General features: G+C 37.7%; 4 protein-coding genes across 7 annotated transcripts; 3 read left to right on the top strand and 1 right to left on the bottom strand.

The window, feature by feature from the left end:
• Positions 1-108: 108 nt before the first annotated feature.
• On the bottom strand, positions 109-3130 carry LOC127262099 (ABSCISIC ACID-INSENSITIVE 5-like protein 7). 4 transcript variants are annotated; one of them, XM_051290623.1, is made up of 6 exons: positions 2980-3130; positions 1923-2000; positions 916-1842; positions 693-768; positions 572-597; positions 109-467 (listed from the first exon to the last, which is right to left on the bottom strand). In XM_051290623.1, exons 2-6 carry the CDS (start codon positions 1941-1943, stop codon positions 393-395), a joined length of 1125 nt encoding a protein of 374 aa, XP_051146580.1. In that variant the 5' UTR covers positions 1944-2000; positions 2980-3130; the 3' UTR covers positions 109-392. The 4 variants fall into 4 exon arrangements, with proteins under 4 accessions (XP_051146580.1, XP_051146578.1, XP_051146582.1 ...); XM_051290621.1 differs by having other exon boundaries at positions 916-2000; XM_051290625.1 differs by lacking the exon at positions 2980-3130 and having other exon boundaries at positions 1923-2959.
• Positions 3131-5299: 2169 nt separating this feature from the next.
• On the top strand, positions 5300-6279 carry LOC127262468 (uncharacterized). The gene is made up of 2 exons (XM_051291159.1): positions 5300-5749; positions 5961-6279. The coding sequence occupies exons 1-2, from the start codon at positions 5383-5385 to the stop codon at positions 6044-6046; spliced, it is 453 nt and encodes a 150-aa protein (XP_051147116.1). The 5' UTR covers positions 5300-5382; the 3' UTR covers positions 6047-6279.
• Positions 6280-8399: 2120 nt separating this feature from the next.
• LOC127262224 (glycoprotein 3-alpha-L-fucosyltransferase A) lies at positions 8400-12106 on the top strand. Its single transcript, XM_051290812.1, has 7 exons — positions 8400-8990; positions 9307-9464; positions 9833-10074; positions 10216-10320; positions 10938-11094; positions 11178-11405; positions 11488-12106. Exons 1-7 carry the CDS (start codon positions 8586-8588, stop codon positions 11741-11743), a joined length of 1551 nt encoding a protein of 516 aa, XP_051146769.1. The 5' UTR covers positions 8400-8585; the 3' UTR covers positions 11744-12106.
• Positions 12107-12302: 196 nt separating this feature from the next.
• On the top strand, positions 12303-14854 carry LOC127262223 (ferredoxin--nitrite reductase, chloroplastic). Its single transcript, XM_051290811.1, has 4 exons — positions 12303-12938; positions 13172-13526; positions 13608-13896; positions 13973-14854. The coding sequence occupies exons 1-4, from the start codon at positions 12554-12556 to the stop codon at positions 14723-14725; spliced, it is 1782 nt and encodes a 593-aa protein (XP_051146768.1). The 5' UTR covers positions 12303-12553; the 3' UTR covers positions 14726-14854.
• The last annotated feature ends 503 nt before the right edge of the window (positions 14855-15357 follow it).

Raw genomic sequence — 15357 nt, 5'->3', positions numbered from 1 at the left:
TTAGGGTTTAAGAAAGCCCTAATCGAAGCGTGCCCCAAATGCAGCCAAGATTTCCGCAACGGTGGTGATTCCCCCAACGGCGTGGATATATCATGTATAGCAGCAACATGCATAACACCTCTCTAGATATATATATAAATACTTTTTCCGTGCAACAAAGACGAGACAATTCAACCGAGGAGGTGGTTTCTCGACAAACAAACAATTGGTCTGATTCTGAATAATGATGGCCAGAGTTTGTTAAAAGCTCACTCACAGCATGATGCATAAGAGATGGGCCGGGCGTGCTAAGATAATATACAACACTAGTGCTCCTTCCTTGCTTCCTTGTTTTAAGGCTACCTATGGGCGGTGACACTTAAGTAGAAGAAGAATGGCATATATATATATATCTACCAGGGTCCGGTTAACGTCCTTCTCAGGCACGGTCGTTTGCCTCCCCGGGGGTTGTTAGTCGTCTCCAAGATCTAGGGGACAAGTTGGCCAAGCAGCAGATATATGAGCTTTGCTAGTACATTTGAGAAGGCAGTGTAATAAAAATAAATAAGATGATGGCAATAATAGTATTCACCTGGTTTTTCTGCATCTCGATAAATTCTTCCTGCACATCACATGTCACTAGTTAAAATTTTTACTTTTAGGAAAAAGTATCATCAGTCAGTCACTCTCTGTTATGGACGTTGGATTTTAACTTGCCTGTTTTCTTTGTAACTCCTCGTTTATTTCTCTTAGCTTTGCCACTTCTGCTTCCAACTCCAGAGTATAAGCCTGCATGTCCAACCAGTCAGGTAACATGTAATCACCATACACAGCAGACACAAATACATAATCTAAACCCAAATTCATGGCCAAGATAAAGCATTTCATCCGTCAAGTAAAAACCACCATAACTACAAAAGTTCAATTGTGAATCACCTGTTTTCTAGCTCGTGATCGAGCAGCAGATTCTCTATTTTTTATCATCCTCCTCCGCCGTCGCTCCACCACTTTCTCCAAGGAGCCATTTGATCTCCTACCACGTCCTCCATCCGCAAAATTATAAGGTGAAGGTGATGCAGACGGTGTGTCCACATTACTCTTAACAATGGAATCGGAGTGCAGATGATCCACAGGAGACCCTCTGGAAACTGTGACGCCGTTGCTCAATCCATTAATGGCAATTGTCCCAACTTGACCCATGTTATTACCCAAAGCATTCGTCACAGTAATGGCAGCACCCTTTGTTCCTGGATTAGCAAGTTGAGAATTGTTACCAAGCTGTGTCGGGGAGGAAAAAGCACCCGTTGCTTGCTTTGGGAAGAGTGGCTGTAATGGAAGAGGTTGTGCAGATGCAACACTAGCACTGTTCATATTGATTCCCAAATTAGGAGAACCAAATATTATATTGCTCTGATCCGCGTGTGCATTTCCTAACCCGACATGGCTCTGAGATGGTTGCTGAAATCCTATGGTCAAACCAGAGTTGTTCCCATTCGACGAAGGTAAATTGCCAAACTGAGCATCTTCTCTAACCACCCCGGCTCTAAACAAAAATTCTTCTAGTGTCATATTACCTAAAGTGGTCTGCCTTGGCCCCAAATTTAAACCATCATTACCACTTCCATCATCGACACCGATGGTTTCTTTCAGGACATCCTTCCACACTTCATCAACAGTTTTTTGGCTGAGTGTCCGTGGCAATGTTAAAGAGCCCTGGCGCTGCAAATTTCCACCCGAGACAGTGCCATTGCCTCCAGGTGCAGAGGAACTAATAACCTGGCTCTCCTCAGCTGTCCAAATGCTTTTCAGGAGCTCCTCCATGTTCATCGATCCAAAGTCCTTTCCAGGTCCACCCAAGGTGCTCTGAAACTCATCAAATGTCAAGGAATATATGGAAGACTGTCGAGCCAATGGATAATTACTAGATGGTTTTCCACCACTACCATTTGCTTGCTGTGCTGCATCCCCGAAGTTCTTAAAGTTCATATACGAACTCATTATTGTAAGAATAATGGCTAAATCTGCACCAATTATGATATCAGCAACAATAAACAAAGTAATATATATATATATATATATATACACATGCACACATTATTATATTTAAACACTTAATCATGCAATATTTCCTTCTCAAGCATCTAAAAATATCAAATGATGATAGATCAGCTGGATAACATAATCAAACGCCACTATCCTATGAACTACTTTTGGATTTTCTTTTAGAAAACAGTTTGCCTACAATCAGCTAAAACAACTATAAGTGAGATACATGTACATGAGATCTCAAAACTTCTAAAAATGATCAGAACGGTTGTGGATATTTCACTTGTAAACTTTGACCGAATATGAGAGTGAGACACTCTCTTCTCAATCCTATGACTGAAAATCCTATGGCTCATATCCCAGAGTGTATTACAGTAACTAAGATAGATTTTGCTTCCACATACAGATCTAGAGCCACATATGAACCAATCTCTCAGTTTATGCAATCTACACACACACACACACACACAATCAGTGCACATAAAAAAAACGTTCATATATCCAATAAATTATCCCCTTCACCCTCATCACCGTACTAATTGCAATAATCAGCTTGTCCTTTTTACACACTCTACTGCAGTTCCAAATACAAATAAAACCAAAATCAATTGAAAAATCAGTTAAAATCTCCAAGAATCATACATAACCAACTAAACTACTGGACACATAATCATTTACAGAATCGATTCTTCTTCTGGTACATAAATTCCACAGATAAATACTAAAAAAACTTAACATCCTACAAATCACGAGATCACACACAACAATTACAAGCAGCAACTACAGAATCGTTTAGTCCTGTTCTACCGTAATGCTAGGAAGCAAAAAAAACAAAAGTAAAACACAAAACAAAATGAATACAAACTAAAACTACAAAAAGACAAAAACCAAAAACACCACTGTGTCGAGGAACGAAGAGAAGAGAAAGGAAAAAAGGGCGCGAGACGGATTTACCCTCAGAGAACAATCGTGTCGTCTCCTTCTTCCTCGCCGGATTGATGCCTGGTGGTAGCGACAAGTGTCTATCGCCTCCTCGACACACCTCGCCAATCTTAAATCCTTCTTTTTTCTGAATACTTTATTCCGATTTTTTCCATTTTTTAACCCCGGGAGGTTTAGAATTGCGCAACCTGGACCAATCACATGCCGCAGACGTGAGCAAGTGGCCAATAGCATCGAGTTACGTGGGAGGATCTGAGCCGTTGGATTCTGTCGACAGTTGTGCAAAGTGGCGGCTTGTGATTGGTCCAATTTCAGGCGCGGTTGGTCAGCGACGCGCGTGTATGTCAGTGTCAGTGACGCAAATGATGATATGATGGAATGGGCGAATGGTGTGATTGAGTGCGTCCAGCTCGCACAACTAGGTGGACCTCACGCAATTTTTGGCGCGTGGGTGACGTAGATGATGCCGGGTTAAATGGGCCGGGCCGTGTAGTTCTTAAGCCCAACTATTCTAACGACCGATACTGATATATCGCATATATTCACGGTCATTATTTAAAAGTATTTCATTTTCTTTTTTTATCCATTTTTTTTAAAACTTGCATCTAGTTAAATAGATAATACTACTCCCTCGTTTCTATCTGTCCCATATATCATATCATTTTTTTTTTTAAATCATTACACACTTTAATTTCATTTTAAATTTTTTAATTTTTTTTAAATTTTAATTAAACTAATTATTTATCTTAATCTTAATTTATATTATAAGATAATTATTTTCACTAATACATTCTTAATTATATATTAATTACACCCCTCCTAAAATACCGTGTCTACAGTATAGCAGACACGGTATCCGGAGGGAGTATATTTTAGTAGAGGGAGAAATGATTTATTGTATTATTTTAATATGAAATAGTAAGTGTTTGTGTATATTTGGTGTTATTCAATGTTTGCATGTATTTTCATTTTATTATTTATCTACCAACATGAGTTAGCCAACAAAAACTATTACTCCCTCCTACATACAATTTTGTATTCGTTTTCTTTTATTTACAAAACTAAACTTTTCATTTATTGTTTTCTTCATACAAAATATTATATCAGATATCCATAAAAATAAAAGTTCAGGTAACAATAAAAGGTATTAGAAATAACATTGTCAATTTATAGAATATGTTTAAGATTATAGCAATCCATTGATGAAATATAAAACTTACTGACATCTCCAAAAATACATACAATGCCATAAACTGAGTTTACGGTTGCTACGGTAAACCCTAAAATGGTACAATACAAAAAAAAAAAAAAAAAAAAAAAAAAAAAACTATTTTTTTGTGTCAAAATTGGCGCATGGTTGGAGAGGAAGAACTCCATATATGGGGCTGCAGCTGCAAAAAAAAAAAAAAATGCAGCTCCATTGGAAATGCTCTAATAAAAAATCTAGAATATTGAAAATAGCAAGTTATGTGAATCTTATATAATTTGTATTCTTTTGTTATTTTTCTTTCGTAGTAAAATTTGACTTTAGAACAAGGATACATGTAAAATAATTTGGATGACTAAATTTGTGTTGTTTGTGTCTTAAATATCTATTTCTTATTTAAATTTTGTAATTATAATCAAATTTAAAATTCAAAATATTGCTTTCATTCATTGTTTTGAATACACAAACAAGCTAAGTATATTATTATATATGTAACCAAATCTTTTGTTTTGTTTTTTTAGTTTGGTTTCAATTAATTATTCTAATTCCCTAACAAAGTGTACTATTTTTATTTTTTAAAATATAACATCACTTACAAATCATAAATATAAAAAAAAAAAAACAAATACAAACCAACATCAACATTTATCTTTAATTTACAATTAATATAATCTTTAATTACTATTTTAAATTTAAAAATAAATAAAAACGAACAAGTTATTAACGTGACAAATATTATAAAGCAGCTTATTTCATGTTCACATTGTCCTCGAGAAAATTTAAAAAGAACGGATGTAAAGAAATGAATTTGTTGCTTTATGTCAAAGGTAGGCTTAAAGCGCGGAAATATTTATTGTTTTATTTGTAAGGAAAAGATTTGTTGGTTTTTAATAATAATATTAATTTTATTATTATTAAATGGCTATTATTAATTATATTGCCATATCATTGGTTTACTACTTTATTACATCTTAATTTCAAATTTAATTCATTATTAAAGGGTTAGGAGCCGAATATTCTGGGACCGGTTAGGTCTATGCCTTGGACCGGGTTTCGGTCGAACCCGGTCCACGAATTGGCTTCCTATAAATACCTTAAACCCCCCACTATTCCCGCTCGCTGAAATGCAATACGAAAAACAAAAGGAGGAAGCAACTTGAGGAAAGCGTGCTTAGATTGGATCTCCGGCGATACGACGGCGTTTCTCGATGTCGGAATCGGAGACGCCTCTCCGGCGAGCGAGTGCGCCTCTGCTATACAAGCAGAATTCGTGGTCGCCTGACATCCTCCGCGACGAGGCGTGGGCGAATCGCCGGATTAATCAGCGCCTCCGGCGCGGCCGCAGCGTCACCGAAGACGACCTGGATGAGCTCCGGGGATGCCTCGACTTAGGATTCGACTTCGACTCGCCGGTTTTGGATCCGAAGCTCTCTTCGACTTTCCCTGCGCTTCCGTTCTACTACGCGGTGAACAAGCGGTGTTCCAATTCCCTGCCTCGATCTGCTTCGTCGTTGTTCTCCGATTCCGAAACTGCTTCTTCCTTCGCCGGAAGTCCTCCTTCGATTATCGATCCAGGTAACAATTTAACTCAAATCCTTTTTACCAATTGATTGCGTGCGCAAGAGGAAACCGTTCGATTATTGCGGAAATTGAGAAATCAGAACAATTAGGGAAACATAATTTCGATACATCATACTTCTTAATTGAGCAGTGAAAATTCAATTCGATTGAATCCAGATCATCTCAAAATCGATTGCTATTTTTTAACCTTTGAAACTTTGAATAGGCGAAGAACCGAAGATGGTGAAGGCGAGGCTTAGGCAATGGGCACAGTTAGTGGCGTGTTCGGTTCGCCAATTTTCGCCTAACTGATGACGCAATACAATGGCTGCTGCTGATTCACGACTTGGTAAGCCTCAAAACCAGAAAGCCAAACACACTCCACAATTCTTCCTCTGCCCAACTCTTTCTTGTTGACATCGCAACTTCTGGTAACTTTTTCTTTTTTGTTCTTCTGCTGCTGATTTCAGTGGTTGAAATTTGTACAAGTTTTGATCCAAAATCTGAACTTGTTGTAATTATAATATTCACAGATTTCTGCTTCTTGCGTATTTGTTAGGGTTTGAATGCGTTACTCAAAAACTTGTCGAGCAAATTGCCAAATAGATTTAAAATTAAATTGAATATTATTAAAAGTATATTGCATTTCAAAAATATCTTCTTGCATCACATGAAAAATGCTGCTACTTTACACAGTGGGTATAAATAAGATAATCATAATATGGGCCAAATCAAAATAAAGATCAAATTGCATTTTTGAATAGTGGCGTTACATCGTGGGTCAATTTATGTGGGAACAGACTTTACCGTTATGCCGTAAAATGAATATCAAATATTAAAATAAATTTTGCTGTAATAAATAATTTATCTACACGTACTCAGTTTTAAAGGCACCCTATTTCCTGCGGCTACTTTCTTATTAGGCCGCCGCCATTGAAACAATATTTACACATTTGACCCGTGAACGTGTTACCTTGTGATTTAGTAGTAAATGGATCAAATAAAATAGAATATTATAATACCACAATCTATTATAATACTAATATTAAAAAATTTACATACAAAAAGAAAACGCCACCTTTATTCCGGGAATGAAGGGAGTATATATTTTTTAATTTAAATATTTTATTTTTTCCATTTTAGTTAATTTGTGTATTTTAGTTAAAGCACAAAATTTTAGATACTATATAATTAATAACTAATTAAAAAATATATTAGCAAAATAATTATGATATAATAAAAATAGTTATAAATTAATATTGAAGATACTATATAATTAGCAACTAATTTAAAAATATATTAATAAAATAATTATGATATAATAAAAATAATTATAAATTAATCCTTATTAAAATAACTAAATAATTTAATTAAAATAAAAAATATAAGTAATAAATTTTAAATTTTAAAATATAATAAAATATATAATTATATTAAGAAAAAAAAAGAAATAATTTATATGAGATAAACTAATATAGAAAAAATTATAAATTAAATGGGAGAAATAGAGTATTATTTTCTCAACCCAAACCTACTAGTCATCCAAACCAATCCTTGATTGATTATAGGTCATTTGCATCATGTGGCCCGTTGATATTTTTTTATAGTACATGTTAAGAAAAAATATATTTGCTCCGTCCTTAATTAGATAAGATGAACTTATTATTCAAAAAACGAAAAGAACAAATTATGTGGGACAAACGAAAATAAAAAATAAGGATAAATTATTTGGGACGGAAGGAGTATATTTTTTTGTTTCCTCTCTTCAAATATGATCTTTTTTTTTTTGTCTATTTTATAAAACTAATCTTTCTATTATTTAAATTTATTTATTTTAAACATACTTAATAAATATAATTTAAATTAATTAAATTTCTAATATTTTACTTAATTTTTTTATTTGTATTTCTCCTCAATAAATAAATATTTTTATAATATTAGTTTTAAATTGATTATAAATAAATATACTAGTTTTTTTTTTTTTATTTGTATTATATAAAATTTTATTATCTAAAAATAATATTTATATTGCATGCATTTATTAAAAATATAATTTTAAAAAAATATATAAAATATCCATAACACTACTTTTATATATATATAAAATAATAGTAATAAAATAATAATGTAACTTATTTATTTATACTATTTAAAATATGGCGTCCTGGGTCATCTTGTTGTGACGGAAGAAGCATCTTTCTATGGTGGTTGACGTTGTGTAATTTTCAATTGAATGATTTATGTACTACACTCTGGGTCCGTTGTGTTCACAACTGCCCATTGTGTATATATATATATATAGTAAACTTTAAAACACGCCCGTGTTCACGAAATTGCACCTCTGGCCACTCTTGACTTCCAAGGCAAAATTTATTAACACGCCCGTGTTCACGAAATTGCACCTCTGGCCACTCTTGACTTCCAAGGCAAAATTAGTAATAAAATTAAATCATTATACCAAATGGTTAGTAAGATGATAATTAATGTAACCATAAATAAAAGAAGTTGCAATTTATATTTATTTTTAATTTATTGATTCGGTACATTTATGTCTCTTAACACAATATTTATTTATGTGATTTAAATGCCCTCGAGGGTTTATTATTTCATTTATTATTATTAAATAAATAAATAAATAAAATTGAGACAATTTATCGAAACCTTGGCAAGGAGAGCGTCACACTCCAAGTCTGAGTCTGTGTCTGGGAGGGCGACCAAACCCCTAACCCCTACGGAACCTGCGATTCGCACAATTTTGTCGAATTCTTGAATTGAAATGAGCCTGGAAATTCCAAATCATCTTCACCAATTGTGATTATCGCGGATTGGAATTTCTAGCCAGGCCCCGTTCATGGCTGCGGCTAACCACAGGCAGTTTCAGAAACCGGAGGAATTGGTCGATCCAGAGATTCCATCGACGTCCTATTCGTCGTCGTCGTCGTCTTCAAATTCGAGCCGGAAAAAATGGTCGAATCTGCTGCCGATTTTGGTTGGCTTGGTAGTGATAGGGGAGATCGCCTTTTTGTGCCGGCTGGATATGGTGAAGAAAGCTGACCTAGTCAACTCGTGGGCTGACTCGTTCTACCACTTCACTGAGAAGGCGTCGGTTTCCTGGACAGCAGACGACGCCAGGTCGGGTCAGGACGTGATTACGGGCTCAGAGGAGAGCTGTGAGGCATGGCTGGAGAGGGAGGATTCCGTGCCGTATTCTAGGGATTTCATGAGAGAACCTATATTGGTGCACGGCAATGATGAGGTACTAGTGCTTTGCTTTGGACATTCAATTTGATAATCTGTGTTCTGATTTTTGTGGAATGCTGTTTGATCATAAATTGTTGCAACAATTCAATTTAGTTTACTTACACCTTTTGAGGTTTGAACTTACTGAGATGTGTATGAATTCTGTGAATCATTCAATGAGGAAGTGGATTGGCACTTAATATCGAATATGGAATCTAAATTATATGTTTTTTCACTAACTTTTGTGGATTAGATGTATCGACTTGTTAGTTGTTTTGATGATGTTATCCTGCAACGTCGTGTGTTTTTGACTTTTTATAGATGATGTTTAGGAGTGGAAGACCTGTGCTGTTGGATGTAAGTTTCGATATGGAGTTGATAAGCCCGATGCTGGATTTGGAATGCCACAGAAGCCCGGTGTGGCTACTGTGCATAGATCGATGGAGGCAGCTTCGTACTACTCTGAGAATAATATTGCAACAGCACGCCGGTGGGTTTCATGCATACCCTTCTTTGTTTAACAAATGATAATTAACAATCGTGTGCTGGATAGTTTCTTGCCAAAATTAATCAATGGTTTTGTTCTTGCTGATCTGCCATTGTGCTTTTCACTGATCAGATAATTGAATCTATTGGATTGATTTTTGGAATGTTTATAACATTGAATATCTAAAATCTTGCTTATCTAAAAAATGCACTTAAATGTTCATCTTTGATAGCTCTTAATGTTTAGATCATGTGGGTGTCCTCATTACATATATATTTTCATTATCTTCATCTGGTCCATCACTTGATGACAGGGTGTTCTTTATTTTCTTCTACCTATTTATTTCTTTATTTTTCACATTCGAATTTCAGGAAGGGGTATGACATTGTAATGACAACCAGTCTTTCATCAGATGTTCCTGTGGGATATTTTTCTTGGGCTGAATATGACCTAATGGCGCCGGTTGAACCAAAAACTGAAGCTGCTATTGCCGCTGCTTTCATTTCCAACTGTGGTGCTCGTAATTTTCGTTTGCAAGCTTTGGTTGGACTTGAGAATGCTGGTGTCAAAATTGATTCTTACGGGGGCTGCCATCGAAATCGGGATGGAAATGGTGAATCTTTAGATTATTTAAACTGAAGTTTGGCATTGGAGTTTAAATTTGTTATTAAGTAAAATATGAATTTAATACACACACGCATATATACATATATAATGTTTAGATTTGCTGAATATTGTGTTCTTATGTTGTCAGTGAACAAGGTGGAAACATTGAAGCGGTACAAATTTAGCTTGGCATTTGAGAATTCCAACGAGGAAGATTATGTCACTGAGAAGTTTTTTCAGTCTCTAGTTGCTGGTAACATAGCATTTCTTCTTACAGATTACTATGTTTTTACCAAATTTTCTTTATGCCTACGAGCTTGTTAATATTGAGAATACTTTTTCATATGTGGTTTTAAAACGAAGAAAATGCTAAGACAAAGAAAATGCTAAGATAATTGTTATTAATCACATTAGGAATAGAATTTTAAATGAGATGGAAATGCCAACTACGCCTGCTACCAAGGATTCGATTTTCCTCCGCTTATTCCATCGTAGGAAAAGTATGTAAATATATTTACAATTTTATAAATTATTATAGTGATATTGTCATTTTAATGCGTAGTATCTTCTTAATGTGCTGCATACTTTTGAAAATTTCATTTTGTTTCCCATTTTTATGGCCTATTTCTTTCAATTTACTTTCCATCGTAACAAACTTTTATTAATTTTGCTGAATGGTTAATGAATAGCATGTTTTACAGCAGTAGTTTAGCCATTACAAACAAAGCTAATTTCCGTTCACGGGTTCGTTAGAAAGTATTGTACATCCATGAATTGTTCTTGTAAGCGGCAGAATAATCGAGTTTGGAACTGTATTGAGGACGTTATGATGCTGGTGTTCTTACCCAAGGCCTTTGACGTATGTTTTAGGCACAATTCCTGTTGTCATCGGTGCTCCAAATATCCAAGATTTTGCACCTTCGCCTACTTCGATTTTACACATCAAGCAAGTGACAGATGTCGATTTTATAGCCAAGAAAATGAAGTTTCTCGCCGAAAATCAGAGTGCATTCAACGAATCATTAAGGTTTGCATCACCATTCTTTCACTGCATCCTGCTGTATCAATCTCTTAAAAACATATCAATACTCATGGATTCTTCTTTAATAGGTGGAAGTTCGACGGGCCATCCGACTCTTTCAAGGCCCTGGTCGATATGGCTGCAGTACACTCATCATGCCGATTATGCATCCACTTGGCAACCAAGATCCACGAGAAGGAAGAACAGATCCCGGAATTCAAAAACCGCCCTTGCAAGTGTACCCGCAGCTCAAAAACCACGTATCACATTTATGTAAGAGAAAGAGGGAGGTTTCACATGGAATCTGTTTTCTTAAGGTACACATTATCCGTAAACATTATGCTGTCGTCCTTCTTGGATCAACCAGTTCTGATGAATCCATATGTTCTCTTCCTACAGGTCCGACAACTTGACCCTCAATGCCCTTTCGGATGCAGTTTTATCAAAATTTACATCCTTGAAACACGTTCCTATTTGGAAACCAGAGAGGCCGGCAAGCATAAGAGGTGGAAAAGACCTCAAAGTGCACAGGATTTACCCGGTGGGGAAGACGCAGAGGCAGGCATTGTACACCTTCCGATTCAATGGAGATTCTGAGCTGCGCCGCCATATAGAAACCCACCCGTGTGCGAAATTTGAAGCCGTTTTCGTATAGGTATTCGGAGGGCTCGAGCCTCGGGATTTCGAAAAATCACACGAGAAAGAATCAGACAACAGGCAGGGTAGGTAACTCTATGGCAGCCTCGAAGATCTTTGTAGGGATTCAACTGTTTTTATCGGATGAATTTGCCTGATTAGTTTCACCAGATTTTTGTGTCCTAAATTAATTGATTAGCAATGCCAAGAAGTTGGAACAATGAGTCTTTTGGCAGCCATCGGCGCCGTGATTGATATGATATGATCAACGGCTGAGATGCATTTGGACTATTTTGTCATTTCACATGTATATGAGGCGAGGCGGCTCTATCGGCTATGGCCTGTGGCTGTGGCTTTGAGTCGCCCTGCCCTTTCATTCCTTCTTTCAGCCTTTCCCTGTCAATGGCTTTACCCTCTCTTAATTAATTCTTTATTTTCTTAATTCAATGATTGTATTTTATTATTTGTAGCAAGTATATTAAAATTGAGATTCCCACTTTCTTGTACAGCAACTAAGCTACACGGTACAGATCAATCTTGTTACTCAATCTGCGCCGTTCATGGCCTGGGGAAATGGACGGCCTGGATTCAACCCGCGCCAATGGCGGGCGTTGCGGCAACTCGACACTGACTATGGCTTCAACGGCAGAAATAGCGAAGCAGGAAATGACCTTTAGCTATATTCAAAAGGCCAATTCCATTGCAGAGGCCAAAGGACCTTCTCCGCCTTACAAAATGGTCTCGCCTCATCTTCTCCCGGCTTCTCCACCACCATTCGCCTCCTCCTCCGCCGCCGCCGCCGCCGTCGCCAATTTCCCCTGTTCTCACCATGACTTCACTCTCCGTCAAATTCCTATCCGTTCCGTTCCCAAATTCGACCAACAACTTCAAAACCGCAAGACTCCACGCCACGCCGCCGCAGACCGTGGCGCCGCCGCCGGAATCCGGTGCGGCGGAGATCGACTCCGAGAGGCTTGAGCCTAGAGTCGAAGAGAGGGACGGGTATTTCGTGCTCAAGGAGAAGTTCAGGCAGGGGATAAGCCCTCAGGAGAAAGTGAAGATCGAGAAGGATCCACTCAAATTGTTCATGGAGAATGGAATCGAAGAGCTCGCCAAAATACCTTTCGAAGAAATTGAGAGCTCCAAGATGCACAAGGACGACATTGATGTCCGCCTCAAGTGGCTCGGCCTCTTCCATCGGAGGAAGCATCACTGTAAGCTTCGATTCCAGAACATTCTGGTAGCTACTTCATCTGCTTCTGTTAATCATTTTCACAAATTGTTAGACGAATCAGGCAAATCACAAATCGGTCTCTCTCTACGTCGAAAATGTTAATTCTGTTGATTCTATTACCTCAATCAACATGCGTGAATGGTGCATTCTGCTGAGAAACCATTTCTACTTGCTATAATCTGATCTAACATTTGCCAAATTACTTTCAATCAGACGGTCGATTCATGATGAGGCTTAAGCTTCCCAATGGTGTTACAACCAGTGCCCAAACTCGATATTTAGCCAGTGTAATTCGGAAGTACGGCGATGATGGCTGCGCTGACGTGACCACACGGCAAAACTGGCAAATCCGAGGCGTCGTTCTACCCGATGTGCCGGACATTCTTAAAGGCCTGGAAGAAGTAGGCTTGACAAGCCTGCAGAGCGGCATGGACAACGTCAGGAATCCGGTGGGGAACCCTCTCGCCGGAATCGATCCTCACGAGATTGTTGATACAAGACCTTACACGAATTTGCTCTCACAATACATCACTGCAAATTCGCGCGGCAATCCGGCTTTCGCCAACTTGTGAGTACACTTTCGGCAAGCTCTTGTCTGTCTTACTTGTTTCGACTCGTCTGACATTCGTGTTGCCGTGATGTTTTGCAGGCCTAGGAAGTGGAATGCGTGTGTTATCGGATCGCACGAACTCTACGAGCATCCCCACATTAATGATCTTGCTTACATGCCTGCGACGAAGAACGGACGGTTTGGATTTAATCTTCTCGTGGGCGGATTTTTTAGTGCCAAGAGATGCGCGGAGGCGATCCCCCTCGATGCTTGGGTCCCCGGGGATGATGTTCTTCCTGTTTGTGGCGCAATACTCGAAGCCTTCCGAGATCTCGGCTTTAGAGGGAATCGACAGAAAACAAGAATGATGTGGCTTATCGATGAACTTGTGAGTAATGCAGGGGGAGTTCAAATTTGTTTTCCGCGACTTCTTTGATTGAATTTGGTGTGTTTCGATGAATTAGGGGATCGAAGTGTTTCGAAAAGAAGTCGCAAAACGAATGCCGCAGCAACATTTGGAGCGCGCATCGTCGGAGGACTTAGTCGACAGCAAGTGGGAAAGACGAGACTATTTCGGCGTACATCCTCAGAAGCAGGAAGGCTACAGCTTCGTCGGGATTCATATTCCCGTGGGGCGCGTCGACGCAGACGATATGGACGAGCTGGCCCGACTGGCGGATGTGTACGGGTCAGGCGAGCTTCGACTCACCGTCGAGCAGAACATCGTCATCCCGAACATCGAGAATTTGAAAGTCGAGGCGCTCCTCCGGGAGCCTCTGCTGGAGAAATTCTCCCCGGAGCCGCCGATCCTTATGAAAGGGCTGGTGGCGTGCACCGGGAACCAGTTCTGCGGGCAGGCGATAATCGAGACGAAAGCGCGGGCAATGAAGGTGACGGAGGAGGTGCAGCGGCAGGTGAGTGTGGGGCGGGCGGTGAGGATGCACTGGACAGGGTGCCCGAATACTTGCGGGCAGGTGCAGGTGGCGGATATCGGGTTCATGGGGTGCATGGCGAGGGATAGGTCGGGGAAGATGGTGGAAGGCGTGGATGTGTACGTTGGGGGGAGGATCGGGAGTGACTCGCATCTCGGAGAGGTGTATAAGAAGGGCGTGCCGTGCGGCGAGCTGGCGGCGCTGGTGGTGGAGCTGCTCGTCGACAGGTTTGGGGCTGTTCGCCGGCAGAGGGAAGAAGAGGACGAAGAAGAAAGGCAAGATTGATATTAGTGTTGTGAAGAAGATTAATGGATGGATGAAGGGTGATGAAGAAATAGTATTATTGTGTGTTTTTTATAATAATAATAATTATTATTATTATTATTATTTTGATAATACAGATATAAAGTCACATGAATGTTTTAAAAATATATATATATTACATATATTTATTATTTTTATAATTTTTTATACGTAATAAAAAAATCATTTCACAAACGCCCGAAAATAATTGAACTAATAAACTGCACACGTTTTTATTTATTCATATTGATACTTATTTTAATAAAAAATAATAATATTTTACATTATTACGTGGTAATATTTTTTTTATAAGCCTATATTTTATTTGTATTAAATAATTTTATGCACTTCTAATTTTATTATTTTATTTAAAAAAAATAACTATCTTATTATTATTATTATTATTATTTATCATCATTCTATTATATTTTTATCAAAATTTACTCTTAATTTATTTTTTCTTGTTTCATTTTAACATTAAAATATTTCATTCTTAATATTTATGCAACTTTGTCCAAGTATCATAACAAGTTAAGTAGAAAAAGTATGGCAATTTTATTTGTTAAAATATGATCATATAATAATGGATGAATAGCTCCCATAATTTATTATCA

This window comes from Andrographis paniculata, unplaced genomic scaffold (genome assembly GCF_009805555.1).
Source record: "Andrographis paniculata isolate CXL003 unplaced genomic scaffold, ASM980555v1 Contig65END, whole genome shotgun sequence".
NCBI classification, from domain to species: domain Eukaryota; kingdom Viridiplantae; phylum Streptophyta; class Magnoliopsida; order Lamiales; family Acanthaceae; genus Andrographis; species Andrographis paniculata.
This window is presented reverse-complemented; position numbering and strand designations above follow the sequence as displayed.